The 19,748-nt window shown below is 42.2% G+C and overlaps 2 protein-coding genes across 2 annotated transcripts in view; both read right to left on the bottom strand.

Moving 5' to 3' along the window:
- LOC115113668 (protogenin A-like) overlaps positions 1 to 10,466 on the bottom strand; it is a 48,135-nt gene extending 37,669 nt beyond the window's left edge. Inside the window, exons 1-2 of the mRNA XM_029641583.2 lie at positions 10,348 to 10,466; positions 8,919 to 9,221 (exon numbers count right to left, since the gene is read on the bottom strand). Of these exons, the coding sequence (XP_029497443.2) occupies positions 8,919 to 9,221; positions 10,348 to 10,414 (370 nt within the window). The 5' untranslated portion in view covers positions 10,415 to 10,466. The remainder of the gene's footprint in view (positions 1 to 8,918; positions 9,222 to 10,347) is intronic.
- Positions 10,467 to 17,130: 6,664 nt separating this feature from the next.
- Positions 17,131 to 19,748, bottom strand: part of LOC115113664 (E3 ubiquitin-protein ligase NEDD4-like) — a 40,440-nt gene continuing 37,822 nt past the window's right edge. The window contains 3 exon segments of the mRNA XM_065013092.1: positions 17,131 to 19,246; positions 19,342 to 19,414; positions 19,607 to 19,703. Coding sequence (XP_064869164.1) covers positions 19,144 to 19,246; positions 19,342 to 19,414; positions 19,607 to 19,703 — 273 coding nt within the window. The 3' untranslated portion in view covers positions 17,131 to 19,143.

Genomic DNA, 19,748 nt, shown 5'->3' with positions numbered 1-19,748 from the left:
AGTATAAAGGAGTTGATTCCCCCCACCCTTATGAGTCATAAGTGACCACTTTAGCATTCAACGTCATCAGACCTGTCAGAGGGCTCATCAAGAGCCATAACACAACTAAAGCTGTTAAGCATTTGGTTTTCATTTCAACCAATTTCTAGAAACATTCAATTCAAGGGCCTCCCGGGTGGCGCAGTGGTTAAGGGCGCTGTACTGCAGCGCCAGCTGTGCCACCAGAGACTCTGGGTTAGATAGACGTACAATTGGCCTAGCGTCGTCCGGTTTAGGGAGGGTTTGGCCGGTAGGGATATACTTGTCTCATCGCGCACCAGTGACTCCTGTGGCCAGCCGGGCGCAGTGCGCGCTAACCAAGGTTGTCAGGTGTTTCCTCTGACACATTGGTGCGGCTGGCTTCCGGGTTGGGATGCGCGCTGTGTTAAGAAGCAGTGCGGCTTGGTTGGGTTGTGTATAGGAGGACGCATGACTTTCAACCTTCGTCTTTCAACCTTCATCTCCGAGCCTGTACGGGAGTTGTAGCGATGAGACAAGATAGTAGCTACTAAACAATTGGATACCACAAAATTGGGGAGAAAAATGGGTCAAATTCAACAACAAAAAAACACACAAAAAACATTCAATTCAGTGATAATTACTATGACAAATGTTTGACATGGTGATATTGATTTGTGCAATTCATTCAAATGAGGGACAGTGGGTTGTGGACAGAGCTGGGCAGTGAAGGGATCAGGGTGAGTGGGTGGGGAGGACCGCTCATTTCCTGACTTCATATGCAAATGACACATGAATGGCCTAAGAGAGGAAACAGTTTAGGAAGCAAGCAGTAAATATCAAACTGTTGAGGTTTCATGTAAATGGACCTTGGTTTGCTGCCCACATTTTATGAAAGGTCAAAAGGTGGCAAAGAACTGAGAATCCCAGAAAATAAAGATAAGAGGAACAGCCAGGTCTCTTTCTGTCAAGAGGGACTGAGTCACGTAGTGCTTGGGTCTTTTCTGTACATTGGAATGCGTCACACATCAGAATGAGTTCTAGGTATTCCACACTATGTAACAAGAATAGCCCAGGCTAGTCTCTCTCCCTCCTAACCTTAACTCTGAGTGGAAACAAAAGGAGCTAGTTGACAAATCAATCCTTTGCTTTGTTTCCTTATGTTGCTTTAAAGGAGGCTATTTAATGAGTTTCAAATTAAATGCCTCCAATGGAACAGAACCCAAGAAACTCTTGAGTGATGAGTTCCTTCATAATGTGCAATGACCCCACACCACGTTTGTCTTTCCCCCCTTTAATAAATAATAAGGGTTCCTGAAAAAGAATGCTCAGCCTGGCAACTGAGGGGAAGAATGCAATGCTGAAAAGCCCCACAAATCAATCATTGGCCGGGCGAGCTGGGCTGGGCCAGGAAGCAGGCTACTGGAGGAAGCTCCATAGAGCCTGCAGAACAGCCCAATGGTCATTGGCCCAGGCCAAACAAAGCACATATCCCATGAGCACTGTGACCTCTCAGTCCCCTGGCTAGTGGGGGAGTGGGGTTAGGACAGGGACACTTGCCCCCTCCTCCCATCTCTTATCTGGTGTCAAAGTTCTCCAATCATTCAACATCAGCCCTTCACCCACCAGAGACAGTGTTTTCATTGTGTCTAATCTCTTCATCAGAGTGCTGGTTTTAAACAGTCAATTTCAAATCAGTACAGTCTTCTACTTAATTAAGGGAAAGGGGGATACCTAGTCAGTTGTACAACCAAATGCATTCAACTGAAATGTGTCTTCCGCATTTAACCCAACCCCTCTGAATCAATTATAGTGTCATGCTTTGTTTCTCTAAAATGAAAACAAGTCACCACAAAATGTGGCTTTGTGCTCAAAATCCAATAGGAGATGATGCCAATGGAGTAAATCTTGAAAGCATAACACCTTTTTTGGGTAGACATACCTGTAGTTTGGGTCAACACTGATAGTGGACTGTTGAAGTAATTGATAAATGAGAAAGAATGTCTAGCATTGTTGCAGGGAGGATTTAAATTGTGAGTACTCTCAGTACCTAACATCTATTGGGCAATCTAAAGACACCTTGGACCTCTGGAACTTCGGTCCAAGGAAACCATTCCTGTCCCACAGATGCTGATGAGGGAAAAACTAATCCAGGCTCCGAGACTTATTTCTCTTAAATAATTATTTCAAACATTCACTTCAATCCATTACTGTGCCTTTAGGTTTGCTTTTCCTTTATTGTGGTCCTAATGCTGCCAAGTCTTTGCAGGTCTTATACATTCCTTAGCAACCAAAATAAACACTGGGGCTGTGGTCACACACGGAGAGAGCTGGTGGGGTCAAACAACCATTTTGTTGGAGTCACAAAGTCTGCTGTGGAATAGTGATTTGGGTGCTTTATTGTCGACCACAATATGAGGTTACCATGTACTCCGTTTTTAAAACCTGTATTCTGTATGCTTACTCCAGAGGCCAAGTATCTTTGCACAACATACTTGCATTTATCGGGGTAGTCAAAACTGGTCCCAAATCCCTGCTGAAAAATACAGCATAGACCAGCATACATTTCAAGCTTGTCCATGCTGGTATTTGCTGGTCCATGCTGGTCAGATGTTGGTCAAGCTGGTTTGACCAGCATGTTCTAGCTGGTTATGCTGGTTGGCCAGCATGGTCTAGCTGGTTTTGCTAGACCAGGTTTTGATATTTTAGACACTGGTGACCAGCCTTCACTGTGTTTTGGACACATAGCAGCTTATGTTGGTATTGCTAGTATATTGGTGACCAAGCTGGTTAAGCTGGTCTGACCACGCCCATCATTATCACATTTCCCAGCATGCTCTATTGCAGGTGATTTTTAGAATTGTTTGTTGTGTTTTTTGCATGTACATTGATTGATTAATTAATCTTATGTTAAACAAAGATAAATAACATACATTTTTCTAAATTAATCCAATCTGTTAGTTGGATTTATTGCACCCATTACTGAAATGGTTGTCCCAGTTTATTATTTGGGTAGTTTAATTTCTTCTTCTTGCTAACCTTGGCAGTTATTCTGAATGCATATTGTGGGTGAAGAAACGTTCCAATTGTTGGTTATCCGCACTCTGGCTGGATTCCATTAGGAATGAAACATCACTTTGCAAGCCAATATAATGTGACTTGATGCTGGTTCTGCTGGTGACCAATTTATGCAGGTCACCAGCAAAAATACAGTGAAGGCTGGCCACCTGCAAAAATACAGGTAAAGCTGGTCACCACAAAAACACAGCAAAACCAGCACCTGTGCTAAACCAACCTATGCTGGTCTATGCTGGGTTTTTTTCATCAGGGATGTGTGTGATTTGTTATATATTTTATGCCTCCTATCTATTCTCTCTTATGACACCAATGAGCGAGCTATATTCTCTACACTGGTTTTGTAACCTCGAAAAAACACAACTGGGAGCTAATTTTCGAATAAATTAAAAACATCCCAGCACACTTACAGTAAGACCTTGCATCGGAACCGATGGATAAGGATATGGACAAGGACATGGATATGGTTTTACAATGTCTGTGTATTGCGTAATGCCCTGTGAACCTCTGGAAACATGGTTTAGGATGCCTGGAGGGATCATACACATGAGACTGTCTCTACGGACAACCCCATCAATCTGAGGAGGCCTATTGACAGCACTCACGTGGTTAGCTACCAAGTCACATGGCCGTTCATCAAGACACAATCCCCTCTCATCGTTTCCCTCAGGGCAACTGGCATTTAACGTTTCTCAAACCCTCCATTTCCTGCCTGTAATGGTCGACTTAAATCATTATCTCTGACTCTGACACTGTAACATTTACTTGTTCAGAAAAATACCAGGTAAAAAAGGAAGTCCCGGCTTCAAAGTGGGCGCATCTGCTCCGAGGACAAAGGGATTTTGAAAGAGTAGAAACCAGATCTGAAAAGAGAACTAGCCTAAGATGGTGTTAGGGATGGTCTTCCCACATTTATAACATAAAACAATTAACCACATTTTGTGTTATTTTTTGTTAAATAATGCCACAGTCTTTCTAAAGGCCAGAGTCAGAAAGGACTTGGCAGCATGACTGATAGTGAGGGATATCTATTTAGGCCAGAGGTGAGAAGAGCCTCTGGGCATAAGATACAAAAGGTCCCCACATGTTGTACTATCAATCTTCCTGGTGAAGGATGCAACACATGAAAAGCTCAGAGCCACAGTAACGCTCACTCTGAAATCTTTTCACATCATTCAATGAGGAGTGTTTTTTCAATGCAAACAGGGGCGTCAGGGATGTCAACAACTACAGACCAGTATCCCTTCTTTCTTTTCTCTCCAAAACTCTCGAACGTGCCGTCCTTGGCCAGCTCTCCCGCTATCTCTCTCAGAATGACCTTCTTGATCCAAATCAGTCAGGTTTCAAGACTAGTCATTCAACTGAGACTGCTCTTCTCTGTATCACGGAGGCCCTCCGCACTGCTAAAGCTAACTCTCTCTCCTCTGCTCTCATCCTTCTAGACCTATCGGCTGCCTTCGATACTGTGAACCATCAGATCCTCCTCTCCACCCTCTCCGAGTTGGGCATCTCCGGCGCGGCCCACGCTTGGATTGTGTCCTACCTGACAGGTCGCTCCTACCAGGTGGCGTGGCGAGAATCTGTCTCCTCACCACGCGCTCTCACCACAGGCGTCCCCCAGGGCTCTGTTCTAGGCCCTCTCCTATTCTCGCTATACACCAAGTCACTTGGCTCTGTCATAACCTCACATGGTCTCTCCTATCATTGCTATGCAGACGACACACAATTAATCTTCTCCTTTCCCCCTTCTGATGACCAGGTGGCGAATCGCATCTCTGCATGTCTGGCAGACATATCAGTGTGGATGACGGATCACCACCTCAAGCTGAACCTCGGCAAGACGGAGCTGCTCTTCCTCCCGGGAAGGACTGCCCGTTCCATGATCTCGCCATCACGGTTGACAACTCCATTGTGTCCTCCTCCCAGAGCGCTAAGAACCTTGGCGTGATCCTGACAACACCCTGTCGTTCTCAACTAACATCAAGGCGGTGGCCCGTTCTTGTAGGTTCATGCTCTACAACATCCGCAGAGTACGACCCTGCCTCACACAGGAAGCGGCGCAGGTCCTAATCCAGGCACTTGTCATCTCCCGTCTGGATTACTGCAACTCGCTGTTGGCTGGGCTCCCTGCCTGTGCCATTAAACCCCTACAACTCATCCAGAACGCCGCAGCCCATCTGGTGTTCAACCTTCCCAAGTTCTCTCACGTCACCCCGCTCCTCCGCTCTCTCCACTGGCTTCCAGTTGAAGCTCGCATCCGCTACAAGACCATGGTGCTTGCCTACGGAGCTGTGAGGGAACGGCACCTCAGTACCTCCAGGCTCTGATCAGGCCCTACACCCAAACAAGGGCATTGCGTTCATCCACCTCTGGCCTGCTCGCCTCCCTACCACTGAGGAAGTACAGTTCCCGCGCAGCCCAGTCAAAACTGTTCGCTGCTCTGGCCCCCCAATGGTGGAACAAACTCCCTCACGACGCCAGGACAGCGGAGTCAATCACCACCTTCCGGAGACACCTGAAACCCCACCTCTTTCAGGAATACCTAGGATAGGATAAAGTAATCCTTCTCACCCCCCCTTAAAAGATTTAGATACACTATTGTAAAGTGGCTGTTCCACTGGATGTCTTAAGGTGAACGCACCAATTTGTAAGTCGCTCTGGATAAGAGCGTCTGCTAAATGACTTAAATGTAAATGTAAATGTAAATGTCATAAACGCCACCTAGGGCACAGTAACATCAATAAAAAGCATCTTAAGACCTAAGGATAAAAAAAAATTAAAAAATAGGCCATGTCGGAAAGTCATATCATTTACAAAAAGTCACTTTATCAACTTAAAAATAATTTATTGAAAAAGCATAATTGAAGTTCGGATAATCACATTTGATTTTAGATTTCCAAAAACAAAATTTAAAAAGTTTAATAAAACTCTGCAGTGCCATTCTCATAATTACCCTTCCAGAAGTGAATAGGCCCAGCTGTCCTAACCATTGATCTCTGGACAAACAAATGCCCCCCAAATAACTAATTTTAGTTAGGGGGCAGTTGGGGGCAAGGTGGACAAAGAAGGCCAGATTGAAAAGCTTTTCATTAATTCTTCAGAGTAGCAGAGCCGAAAACCATAGTGAGGAGACCACTAGCCTCTGCCTCACTGGCTGGCCATGCAATAAAGTTTGGCCATTTAGACACTCAAGGAAAGGTTGTGGTATGAGGGAACGGCAAATTCAAAATTGTGTGTGTGTGTACTGTATGTGTGTGTGTGATTCTCAACAACCCCCACTGCCACCTTTGTTTTCTACCACTGAGCATTTCTCAGGTACGTGCAAATTTTATGAGCTTCCAGATAGACCGTCAAGCAGGTCTAAGTGTCCCTTTAAAACAAGCCTATAAACTCCGCTGGCAGCCTTTATCACCTCTTAAATTCATAATATAAAAGAGCAAACCCTCTCAATTAATAAAACTACAAACACACAGCGTCCTGTAAAAATCACAGCAAGGACTCAGGCCACAGTAATACCGGACTGAAACTTGCTGTATAGCATGTGAGAGGGTCAGAGTAGTTTTAGTGGCTTTAAGGCAGTCACTGTTTTCATGGACCTCATGCAAATCAAGGCTCATTAACTCTGTATTTTATTGGTGTAGCATCTACAAGTCTGTGTGGCATCTTCCAAAACAAAAAAAGATTGAGGTTGTACTGCACTCAATTGTCCTGATAGTAATCTCGGTTAAGCCAGAACAAAAGTATTGCGTAATTGGTCAGGTGCTCAATTAAGTTTTGGGTCTATACATGTTAAGTGAAGGGATCAAGATATGCTAGAATGAGCAGCGGAGCCAGAACGAGGAGCTTCCTTCCCAACGGATGCTATGGTACCGCTTATGTTTACGTAGATCTGTCCAAGAGAGATTATCCTGTGAGTCATTTCAAAAGTGCTTGTAAAGGCCCAAAAATAGTAACTTTTCTCTTTTACATATAAATCTAGGCCTATCTGGAAAGCAAACATTTTATCAATGGTATCTGTTTGTTTTAGAGGTCTTCAATAGAATGCAGCTTAGGGAACTGAACCAGGACTGACACATTCTTGTCTCTCAACATCTACTTGCCAGTGGATTGTCAGGATCATATCAGACAGGAGATGTGCTCCTAAAGAATAGTATTCCAACCAGTGGGCTCTTCAGGAATCATGACCTCACAGTGGTAAATAATTGTAACAATTTCACAACTAAATAATTTCACAACAATCCTGCCCAATTTTCCATGGATCAGGACCTAACTTTTCCATGTACAGTTAGAATTAGTAACCATCACAATATTCTTGGACGAGTGCATGTCTTAAGCGCCACGTAAAAGCTCAGGTTTCCCTGTGAAAGCGAATGCAAGGGAGGGGGGAAAAAAGTAAATTCCTTTGTGCAAAAGAAGCACAGCAAGGAACATGGCCTGGGGGGTGGTGACACCAGGGAACAGGGTCCCTAAAGAGCAGCTCTGGATAAAGCTGCTCCACTAGCCCTTTAAAAGAATAGGCAGCAGGCTCACATACATGCTATTGGGAGAGAAAAAAGCACTCCAAAAGAACAATTCCCAGTGATCATGGAGCAACGACATGAAAGCCCAGTCCAGTGAATAGGGGTCATCTGCTCTTTAACACTGGTGTAACCGGCATCCTGGACAGCTCCTAACCTTTCAAACCTGCAGCTCCCTCATTTGCACACCAATGGACATATTATCTTCCACCCGGAGTATCTTTTTGGCTGCAGGCCTCAAACTTTGAAGGCTGTAACCCCCCTTCCCCCCAATGCCACCACTGAAGCCTCCAATGCCTTCCCTTCCTCAGCTATTAGGTGGATTAGATAACCGGAATACCCAACATTGGGCATTACACTGGCGAAGAAAGAAGAGAGATTAGACGCACCAGACTACATAGAAAATTATAGCGCCCTGCTGGTGATGAGAGAAAGACCCCTTTTTCCTGGGAACGGGAAAAGCCTATTTTATGCCTGTTAAGAGTGTAAAGTCTCCATCTACTCCCAAATGACTATGTCAGATTTAAACATTTTAGCAGATAACTACAAGCAAGATCTCTCACTCTGTTTAATCATCACAGAGATTGTTGTTCTTCAGTCTTAGAAAATAAGGTGCTATCTTGAATCTAAAAGGGTTATTCAGCTGTCCCCATAGGAGAACCCTTTGAAGAAACTTTTTTGTTTCCAGGTAGATCCTTTTGGATTCCATATATAAAACACTTTCCACAGAGGGTTCTACATGGAACCCAAAAGGGTTATCCTATGGGCACAGCCTTTTTTCTAAGAGTGTACATGAAACCTTTTGTTCAGTTGTATACCTGCTAAGAAGTTAAGAACTTGTGCTGATAGTGTGGGGCTTGTACTAAGCTCACCTCTAAAGTGGATATGTTTACCATGCTTTTAAGATGAAAACACAATTGTGACTCAGGGGTTCCATTGTTCATCAAGTAAATGTTATTATGACATGCTATGACATAACATCCTCAGACTAAGGCTTGGTTAACCTTTCAAAGCATTAAACACATTAAAATAAGTCACACAGATCCCATGCAGTTACATGAAATTGTAATTATAAGTAACTACACAGTAACTAATAGATTCGAAAGAGAATGTAGACAGTTTATGTTACTTATCTTATGTAAGTAAGTGTACAATGTACATCCAATGTAAACTGTTGTCTATTTTTCTACTGTGTTTATGAAGTTCCCCATGACCAGGCACAAACATGACCAATGATGTACATCTTCTGTGGCCCAAAGGTTGGAGGTCCTGCATAACCTCTCCATTATTCCATGTGGTGCTGATACACAACTCCAGTATGATACTTACTTGCAATTGTAAGACAGACTTTCTGGCTCAGGATGGCTCCATACTTGTTCTGAGCGAGGCACTGGTAAAACCCTTCATCTGATTTGTCTCCTCTCCTGCTCTCCACCTCCGGAATAGAAAGGGAGCCGTTGGAGAGAATGTAGACGCGGTCATTCTCTGCAACTTTTACTCCATTTTTAAGCCACCTGATGGAAATAGGCGACTCTCCGTGCGCCTGACAGTCCAATATAATGGGATCCTTCCGCATAACAGTAACATCGTGGGGCTCTTTGATAAAAAATAACTCACTAAAACACAAAACACCTGTGGGGAAGAGAAGAGAACAGAGTCAGTGCCTGGCCGGAGTGGGAGAAGACTCAAAGTGATGAAATTAGCGACAATTCTAGGCCAGGACCTACAACTATTCTATTTTGTCCACAGGCATATTGCTTTGGTAGGATCTACACTTGAAATCATGTTAACATCATAGTGCCTACAGGCAGGGGCTTGGAGCCCATCCAACAGCAGGTTACTCCTATTTCATTTCTTTCTGCTCCAATTGAATCCTATTACTCGTGTCTCATAAAGCAGTGAAGTCACTGATTTCATGGCTCCATTCAGTCACAAATGTTTTACTGCACTCCCCAGCATGAAATTCATAAGTAGCTCCCCTTTCAATGATAAGACCGCCAGCTGTAAACAAGTAACAATCCAGACAGGAAGCAAAAGCCTTTATAATTTTCCAAATCAAATGTGATGGCTTCACACGTCTTAATGTCCTAATTTACACCACATTATATTCATTGTTAATTGCCTATGTTAATTGTCTGCATCAAACTTCAAAGTGGATTATTTATGGAAATAAAATCAGTAGCCAGTTTTTCTATTGATATAATAATTAATTTGTATGTACTGAATAAACATAACATGGCAAACCTATATGTTTTTTGCTTTGATCAATATCTCAAACCAGGGCTCACGATGTTGTACAATCCACGTGTATCTGATTGCTGTGTTGTGCTGCACGTACACAATTTCATGCAGAAACCCGGGTTATCATGTAACTCGAGATACAAGCAAAAACCAAGCATAAACGTGTATAGGTTCTGTGTTTATCTAAATGTATAGCCTACATCGGGCAATACTCGAAGCAGTCAGTGGTCAGCGTGGCCATTTCATTGCCCCCTAAACTCCGGCCAGTGGCAGTGCGTCCATTCATCTATAGAACTCGCAACTAAGGCTAAACTCTTCAATGTTGAATATTCGTTAATACAGAACACGTCAACTAACTTCTTCTTTATCAGTGTAAATAGCAACCCCCATTAGACTAGGTAGTAACGTTATGAGTACCGACACACTTCCAATGTCCAGTTCGGCATTTTCCCACCACTAAACCAGTCGCTATAATTTCAATTTGAAATAAACTCAAACAAAATATTAACTTTCTTACCTGAGATTGGAAGAAAAAACGCAAAAAACAGCAAGCGCTGATATAACTTCCTTTTAAAAGACTCCATTTATTCAAATAGTTCTCGCATACTAACTCTCGCAGCCACCACCTCCAGTCAAACTACGTGCTAATCCAAGAGGAAAGTGACTGCGCTTCTGATCGCAGCAGGGATTACTTTTTCTCGGGGGCAAATGGACATCACCCCACCCAGTGCTGCGTTCTACGGTTGAGGGGAAACGTATGGGGAGAGTTCCTCCGCCACCATCAGTCGGCAAATCAATACACAGGCCAACATCTTAATCACTATTTTTTTATGAGTGCCATAGCAGGTATACTTTGGTCAGGTGTTACTGGTAATAGTGTAAAGTTAATACACGAAAGTTAATGCATACAACACACCTGTGTGATTAATGCATATGGTTTGTTAATTTCCCTTATGCCTTTTGAAAACATGGAGCAGACCTTTACTTTGATGACTCATCAGGATCAATGATAATTCAATGATAACTAAGAGGCTTGGGAATTAGAATGATAATTCACCTAGACATAGACATACCTAAATAAACAAGGATATAGAGTTTCAACCATGGAACATGATTGAGTATCATTGAGAGAATATGATCCACATGCCCTCATAGATCTGGGGAGCATTATGCACAGCTATCATGCCCTGAGTGCAGTGCTGAATGATGATGACTAGAGTAAACCCAACACGAAACTCACAGTTGTTAAAGTGCAAGGTGTGACTATGGTCTACTGTTTACTGAGAATTTAAATCCTGGGAAGCATCAGTTCCTCGGGAAAAGTGTGTTTGTGTGGAAATGGCTTTGGAGTTGTAGTTCATGTGGATAGTTTGGATATGCAATAAATAATTTATCATGCTTTCTGTAAAAAGAACCAGGGCAATGTGTTATATTCTGTGCCTAATGTTTACGTGTGTGTGCATATATTTATTCATATTAGGTTATCCCAAGGCTGTTCCAACAATTGTCTATTTAAAAGTCCATTCAGATTTACTCAGAACCATCCTCTACCAGCTAGCTGGACTGTAGATTCCCACTCTAACCAAGGTATTGCATTTAATTTCAGATACTGTAGAGCCAAAAGGATATTGGTCCAACAAAGCATATAACATATTTTACACCTGACAAGGTGAGTTATCACCAGTACTTTAAAGTACTACTTAAGTCATTTTTGGGGATATCCGTACTTTACTTCACTATTTATATTTTGGACTACTTTTACTTCACTACATTCCTAAAGAAAATGATGTACTTTTTACTCTATACATTTTCTCTGACACCCAAATAGTACTTGTTACATTTGGAATTCTTAGCAGGACAGGAAAATGGTCCAATTCACACACTTATCAAGGGAACATAACTGATCATCATACTGCCTCATCTGGTGGACTTACTAAACACAAGTGCTTCGTTTGTAAATGATGTCTGAGTTTTGGAGTGTCCCCCTAGCTACCAGAAAAAAGGGAAAAAAATGGGCCATTTGGTTTGCTTAATACAAAGAATTTGAAATTATTGGTACTTTTACTTTTGATAGTAAGTATATTTTAGCAATTCCATTTACTTTCATACTTATGTATATCTAAAAACAAATACTTAGACTTTTACTCAAGTAGTATTTTACCGGATGACTTTCACTTTTACTTGAGTAATTTTCTATTAAGGTATCTTTACTTTTACTCAAGTATGACAATTGGGTACTTTTTCCACCACTGGTTATCATGTTGTCTTCCAAGCATGCATTTATTTTTAATGCCCCTCAATGACGAGTCTGTATTCTAACACAAAGGAGTTGCAGTTAAGACTGCTAATAGCCACAGTTAGAGAACAAACTGACAGAAGAAGATGAAAAGTGGAAGAGGAAAATAAAGAGGTTAGTGACAATTACCTATAATAAGGGTTGAGGTTGACAGAGCATCATAACACTTCCCAGTTAGTCTCAATAATTCAGTAACTTTCTTAGTGAGATATCCCACAACATAACTCTGAGTGTCATTAAAATAGCAACCTCCATTGCATAATGCTCAGACACTTACAGACATCTTAAAACTTTTAAAAGCTCTTGACATATTGGCCTTACACACTATCAGTTGCCAATGCCATATACTATTTACACCATGCATTTATTTTTAATGGCTCTCAAGGACACGGCTGTATTCCAACACCAGTATGATGCGTTTTAAGACAACTCAGGGACAATTGATGAACGGAAAGAAGGTGTTGAGGAATTTGACCAACGTTCCCACTTTGAAAGTGACGACATGGATATAGAGAACTGGTAGAAGAACTCATTGTGTATACTTGCGTAATTAAACATAATTGACAAATGAAAATGTTTCAGTCACATAGACCTTTTTTTAAGGCATATGGGTTAAAGATAGATACATTTGTGTTTTGTTTCAACATGGGCCGGTAAAAGTCACTCCATGTCAAACAGGACAACTGCACTGCAAATGGTCACTCTGGAGGAGAAAAAACTGTTTATGGAAATGAGGCACTCTCTCCACCACTGAGAACTAGGCTCAGCAATTACCAGGAAGCATTGGTAGGAGCAGGACAACTGCTGCGTAAATGCAGAAAATGCAGATATTGATCCAGTGTCCATGTTTTATTATGGAGTGAGGTTGACCTTCCTCCCTGCTCCGGACTCTCATTCAGCAGCAGGGCCGAGGCCCAGCTGTTGTGTCCTTGAGTGTCCCCAGCCCAAAATATAACCAAACCAAAAGCTGATTCTCACAGTCAAGGATCAAGGTGTGCACTTAAAGAGAAAATGGATGAAAGCTAAGGTGTAAAAGTGGTGAAACAAAACTATTTTAGGAAATATAACTGAACTCGTGAAATATTTGAAGTTAAAATGCAAGTGCAAGGACTTATGATTAATAATTTGAAAAAAAAATCTAATTTAAGATCTGCTAATTTTGAACGAACATGATTTACAATGTATAGTGCCTTATGACTGTAATAACTCTAAAATCACTTAGCCTAATATTGTTTGAACAATCAATGTGGACACACTATGATCCTCTTATGTAATAATACTACAACTATGTGATCCATCACAATAACTGAACATCCAGTAGGCTGCGTAGAGATATACTACAGTACCCTCCTGACGAATCATTGTATTAGAAAGATGTTTGTTTGTGACCCAGGCTAACCTTATGGCTTCTGCTCTTACATGACATGTGAAAGTGAATATGCAGCCTCATTTATGGTGACCCCTCATGAGGGGTCTCGAGGATGTTCGATTATAAATTGGTTTTGAGCACCTGCCAACACGACACTGTTAGGGGGTGGAGTGAAGATAGGGCTGCACATGGATGGAGGTCGAGCTCTGGGGCCAGATCAATAGGTTAAAAGGGGGCTGAGGAGTATCCGGCACCTCCATGGTCTTCTGCTATTGGACAAACCCAGTGCCATCCTGCTCACATACACACCCATCCTCACTGACCCCAGCAGCATCCAAAAGGCTGGCCTGAATTGTGTGTGACCTACCACCTGACCCTTCGGCCTGGGGGGTTGGTCTTTAGCCAGCACTTTGGGGATTGGGGGAAAATAGGACAGTTGTGGGTAAGCTGAATCATATGAATGGGCCCTGCATGCTTTAGAGGGGAAGCCTTTCATCCACTTATTTGGGGATGTGGACATGAAGCCAGGGTTAGAGTTAGGGTTTTGGTTGAGGGTTGATCTGGATGGTGGACATGAAGCTACGGTTAGGGTTGTGGTTGAGGGTTGAACTGGGATATGTGCATGAAGTTAGGGTTAGAGTTAGGGTTGTGGTTGAGGGTTGAACTGGGATGTGTGCATTGAAGTTAGGGTTAGAATCAGTCCGAATTGACTAACACTACATCACTGATTTGATGCGCTCGAACACAGCCAATATGTAGGCAGTGTTCATTGTGGTCAAGCAAAACCTCTGTATCCCGGTGACGACGGGAAAAATCTATTTTTAAAGGTATATATATATATATATATATTTAAAAAGTGCTTATTGCACAGTTGACTTAGAGCCCATGACCACATAGTGAATAGTAAAGAGCTGCATGTCTCTTTAAAGGTTCCGTTTCAGGACCACTATTGTTTTCACTATATATTTTACCTCCTGAGGATGTCATTCGGAAACATAATGTTAACTTTCTCTGCTATATGGATGACACGCAGCTGTACATTTCAATGAAACATGGTGAAGCCCCAAAATTGCCCTCGCTAGAAGCCTGTGTTTCAGACATAAGGACGTGGATGGCTGCAAACTTTCTACTTTGAAACCCGGACAAAACAGAGATGCTCGTTCTAGGTCCCAAGAAACAAAGAGCTCTTCTGTTGAATCTGACAATTAATCTTGATGTTTGTACAGTCGTCTCAAATAAAACTGTAAAGGACCTTGGCGTTACTCTGGATCCTGATCTCTCTTTTGACTAACATATCAAGACTGTTTCAAGGACAACTTTTTTCCATCTATGTAACATTGCAAAAATCTGAAACTTTCTGTCCAAAAATGATGCAGAAAAATGTATCCATGCTTTTGTTACTTCTAGGTTAGACTACTACAATGCTTTACTTTCCGGCTACCCGGATAAAGCACTAAATAAACTTCAGTTAGTGCTAAATACGGCTGCTAGAATCCTGACGAGAACCCAAAAATTTGATCATATTACTCCAGTGCTAGCCTCCCTACACTGGCTTCCTGTAAAGGTAAGGGCTGATTTCAAGGTTTTACTGCTGACCTACAAAGCATTACATGGGCTTGCTCCTACCTCTCTTTCTGATTTGGTCCTGCCATACATACCTACACGTACGCTACGGTCACAAGACACAGGCCTCCTAATTGTCCCTAGAATTTCTTAGCAAACAGCTGGAGGCAGGGCTTTCTCCAATAGAGCTCAATTTTTATGGAATGGTCTGCCTACTACCCATGTGAGAGACGCAGACTCAGTCTCAACCTTTAAGTCTTTACTGAAGACTCATCTCTTCAGTGGGTCATATGATTGAGTGTAGTCTGGTTCAGGAGTGTGAAGGTGAACGGAAAGGCTCTGGTGCAACGAACCGCCCTTGCTGTCTCTGCCTGTTCCCCTCTCTCCACTAGGATTCTCTGCCTCTAACCCTATTAGAGGGGCTGAGTCACTGGCTTACTGGTGCTCTTTCATGCCGTCCCTATGATGGGTGCGTCACTTGAGTGGATTGAGTCACTGACGTGATCTTCCTGTCCGGGTTGGTGCCCCCCTTGGGTTGTGCCGTGGCGGAGATTTTTATGGGCTATACTCAGCCTTGTCTCAGGATGGTAAGTTGGTGGTTAAAGATATCCCTCTAGTGGTGTGGGGGCTGTGCTTTGGCAAAGTGGGTGGGGTTATATCCTTCCTGTTTGGCCCTGTCCGGGGGTATCATCGGATGGGGCCACAGTGTCTCCTGACCCCTCCTGTCTCAGCAGTAGTTTATGTGTCGGGGGGCTAGGGTCAGTTTGTTATATCTGGAGTATTTCTCCTGTCTTATCCGGTGTGAATTTAAGTATGCTCTCTCTAATTCTCTCGGAGGACCTGAGCCCTAGAACCATGCCTCAGGACTACCTGGCATGATGACTCCTTGCTGTCCCCAGTCCACCTGGCCGTGCTGCTGCTCGAGTTTCAACTGTTCTGCCTGCGGCTATGGAATCCTGACCTGTTCACCGGACGTGCTACCTGTCCCAGACCTGCTTTTTTCAACTCTCTGGAGACAGCAGGAGCGGTAGAGATACTCTTAATGATCAGCTATGAAAAGCCAACTGACATTTACTCCTGAGGTGCTGACTTGCTGCATCCTCTAGAACTACTGTGATTATTATTATTTGACCATGCTAGTCATTGATGAACATTTGAACATCTTGGCCATGTTGTTATAATCTCCACCCGGTACAGCCAGAAGAGGACTGGCCACCCCTCATAGCCTGGTTCCTTTCTAGGTTTCTTCCTAGGTTTTGGCCTTTCTAGGGAGTTTTTCCTAGCCACCGTGCTTCTACAAAAATATAAACGCACGATTTTACTGAGTTACAGCTCATTTAAGGAAATCTGTCAATTGAAATAAATTCATTAGGCCCTAATCAATGGATTTCACGACTGGGCAGGGGCGCAGCCATGGGTGGGCATAGGCCCACCCAATCCGAACAAATTTTCCCCCACAAAAGGCCTTTATTACAGACATACATACTCCTCAGTTCCATCAACTGTCCGTGTGACTCGTCTCAGATGATCCCGCAGGTAAAGAAGCCGGATGTGGAAGTCCTGGGCTGGCATGGGTTATTCGCGGTTTGCGGCTGTGAGGCCGGTTGGATCTACTGCCAAATTCTCTAAAATGACGGAGGGGGCTTATGGTAGAGAAATTAACATTACATTCTCTGGCAACAACTCTGGTGGACATTCCTAGTCAGCATGCCAATTACACTCTCCCTCAAAACTTGAAATCCCTCAAAATCTGTGGCATTGTGTTGTGACAAAACTGCACATTTTAGAGTGGCCTTTAATTTTCCCAAGCACAAGGTGCACCTATGTAATTATCAAGCTGTTTAATCAGCTTCTTGATATGCCACACCTGTCAGGTGGCTGGATTACCTTGGCAAAGGAGAAATGCTCATTAACAGGGATGTAAACTCATTTGTACCCAACATTTGAGAGAAATATGCTTTTTGTGTGTATGGCACATTTCTGGGATCTTTAATTTCAGTCATGGGACCAACATTTTACATGTTGTGTTTATATTCTTGTTCAGTATAATATGAAAGGAGAACATTAGGTGGCATTTTCCATGTATTTATTTTTCTAAATATGCTGCCATTTACTTGTAATGTAATCAAAACATGTTTTCATCAAGATACAGAAGTTTTATTTCATTAAAACATTGATAGAAAATCCACTTACAGTTGTCAGAATGACAGTTCTGACATAATATATAAATTAAGTATCTCTTAAAATAATGAATGATAGAGTATTGGATGTTAACAATATATCCATTCAACTAAAGGATAAGAACATGTCAAACGATTTGGATGATCAAATTCTATGATAAATTACAATGCCTTCATTTGTAATGTAAGTCTTATTTACTAGTGAAAGGAAAGAATGCACTTTTTTCTTCCTTGGCAAGTAAAATGTACTCAAGTCAAATGTGCACTTAAAAGCAGAGGATTTTAGCATGAAATCATACTCAACGTATGCATTCTGAAATTGGTAGTTTGGCAGATCAAGACAGATCAAGACATTAAGACTTTTATAACCATTTTAACAAAGTGCTTTACCTTATAAAAGCACAAGTATAACATTTTGATTTAAGAGAAATTAAAAAGCCCATCATATTTTCCTTCATCAACAATCTGTAAACATACCAGCGTGTAAACATATGTTTTCTACCATTCATACAATACATTCTTGATAGAGCACACCACTGCATATGTACAGTCAATTCCCTCAAGAAAATCAAAGGCAAAAAGACATTCGCAGAAATCTTTGAGAATTGACCATATCAATTTCTTGATATTAATTCAACAGAGTTATTACATAGAGCAATTTGAAAAAAATACATGTACTCCTAAAAATAGAGTATTATACTGCTCTATAACACCCATGAATAGAGCAGGGCTCTCCAACCCTGTTTCTGGAGACCTACTGTCCTGTAGGTTCAGTCCAACCTTAATCTAGTGCTCCTGATTATGTTAATTAGTTACAACTGGGGTTGGAGGTGAAAACCTACAGAAGGGTAGCGCTCCAGGAACAGGGTTGAGAGCCCTGGAATAGCGTAATAAAAAAATAATACATCCATCACTGAATAAAAAAACAGCAGAGGAAATATTTTACAAGTGTGTGTGCAAGAATGAGAAAGCAATGGCAACATGGTTTTTCAATGGAGTCTAATGTGGAGTCTGATTTCCTCAGTAAGCTATAAAAAAGTGCATTCACTGTCAATTGCGTACACATACACTGATTGTACAAAACAGGAAGAAAACACCTGCTCTTTCCATTACATAGACTGACCAGGTGAATCCAGCTGAAAACTATGATCCCTTATGGATGTCACTTGTTAAATCCACTTCAATCAGTGTAGAAGGAGGAGGAGACAGGTTAAAGAAGGATTTTTAAGCCTCGAGACAAGGCTTGTGTCTGCCATTCAGAGGGTAAATGGGCAAAACAAAAGATTGAAGTGCCTTTGAAAGTGGTATGGTAGTAGGCGTCAGGCGCACCGGTTTATGTCAAGAACTGCAACACTGCATGGTTTTTCACACTTAAGTTTCCCGTGGTCCACCACTCAAAATACATCCAGCCAACTTGACACAACTGTGGGAAGCATTGGAGTCATGGGCCAGCATCCCTGTTGAACTCTTTCGACACCAGTGTATATACGGTAATGTATATCGAAGTCCAATGTCAATCTCCTCATGATAGAATGTTTATCATAGATGAACAATAATATCTGTATGCTATAATGCATTTGATAAATTGTATATAGATCTGGTTTAAGTATACATACATATTTACGAGACACAAAAAAACTATTTGTAAACTTCATAGACCAAGAGTGATTTAAGAAGTGATTTTCACTCATCATCCATCCCTTCCACTGTGCAGGAGAGAGGAGCACCAAAGACCTTGCTGTCTGTGATTGTTCTCCATCTTCTCAGGCGGTTGTCAGGTCTGGACCTGAATATTAGGTGTTTTATCAGCATTAAACAGAACTACAGCACAAAACTTGGTGCTAGCCCTCAGTTCACTGGCAGTAACTGCCCTTTTAACATCTGCGCCATAGGCCACACTTTCCCCTAATCTACTCCGTCAAAGCCTTGTGCATTCTCTATGGCGATGTGTAGCTTCTCCCTCAGCTCCTCAAACGACTCATAGGGAGGCAGGTCCAGCCGGTTGAAGCTGAAGACGGTAAAACAGAACCAAATTCAAATGCACATTTGTTGCAGTAACCAGGTAGGACTATTAGCCAAACTGCTGTATTGTTAGTTACTCACCATGTGTGGGCTCTGGGTAGTTTGTCTCGTGTTCCCCACTGCTCAATGGTAAACAGCTGTGGTCCGTTAGACCCTGCGATTTCACAACATAAAACAAGATTAGGAGGTGAGAATCTTATACAAACAGCTCTGGTTACAACTCAGAATCCATGTTTCAAAGTTCATATCAATCTATGTAATGACAAAATGGTTAAAAACATAACCAGAATGTACCCTGTATTATACAAATGAGTCTTAATACAGAGAAGTAGAGAAGAGGACTCACCATAGAGCTCTGCAAAGCCATTCATTGGGACCCGGGAGGTGCCAGTCACAAACTGCAACAGGCGGATACGCTTCTCTGCATCCATCAGCAGAACAGTCTGAGAATGACAAAATATCATTCAAATAGTTGGGAAAAAAACTAA

The sequence above is a fragment of the Oncorhynchus nerka genome, linkage group LG28, assembly GCF_034236695.1.
Source record: "Oncorhynchus nerka isolate Pitt River linkage group LG28, Oner_Uvic_2.0, whole genome shotgun sequence".
Classification (NCBI taxonomy): domain Eukaryota; kingdom Metazoa; phylum Chordata; class Actinopteri; order Salmoniformes; family Salmonidae; genus Oncorhynchus; species Oncorhynchus nerka.
The sequence above is the reverse complement of the archived record's forward strand: the minus strand, read 5'-3'. Positions and strand labels throughout refer to the sequence as shown.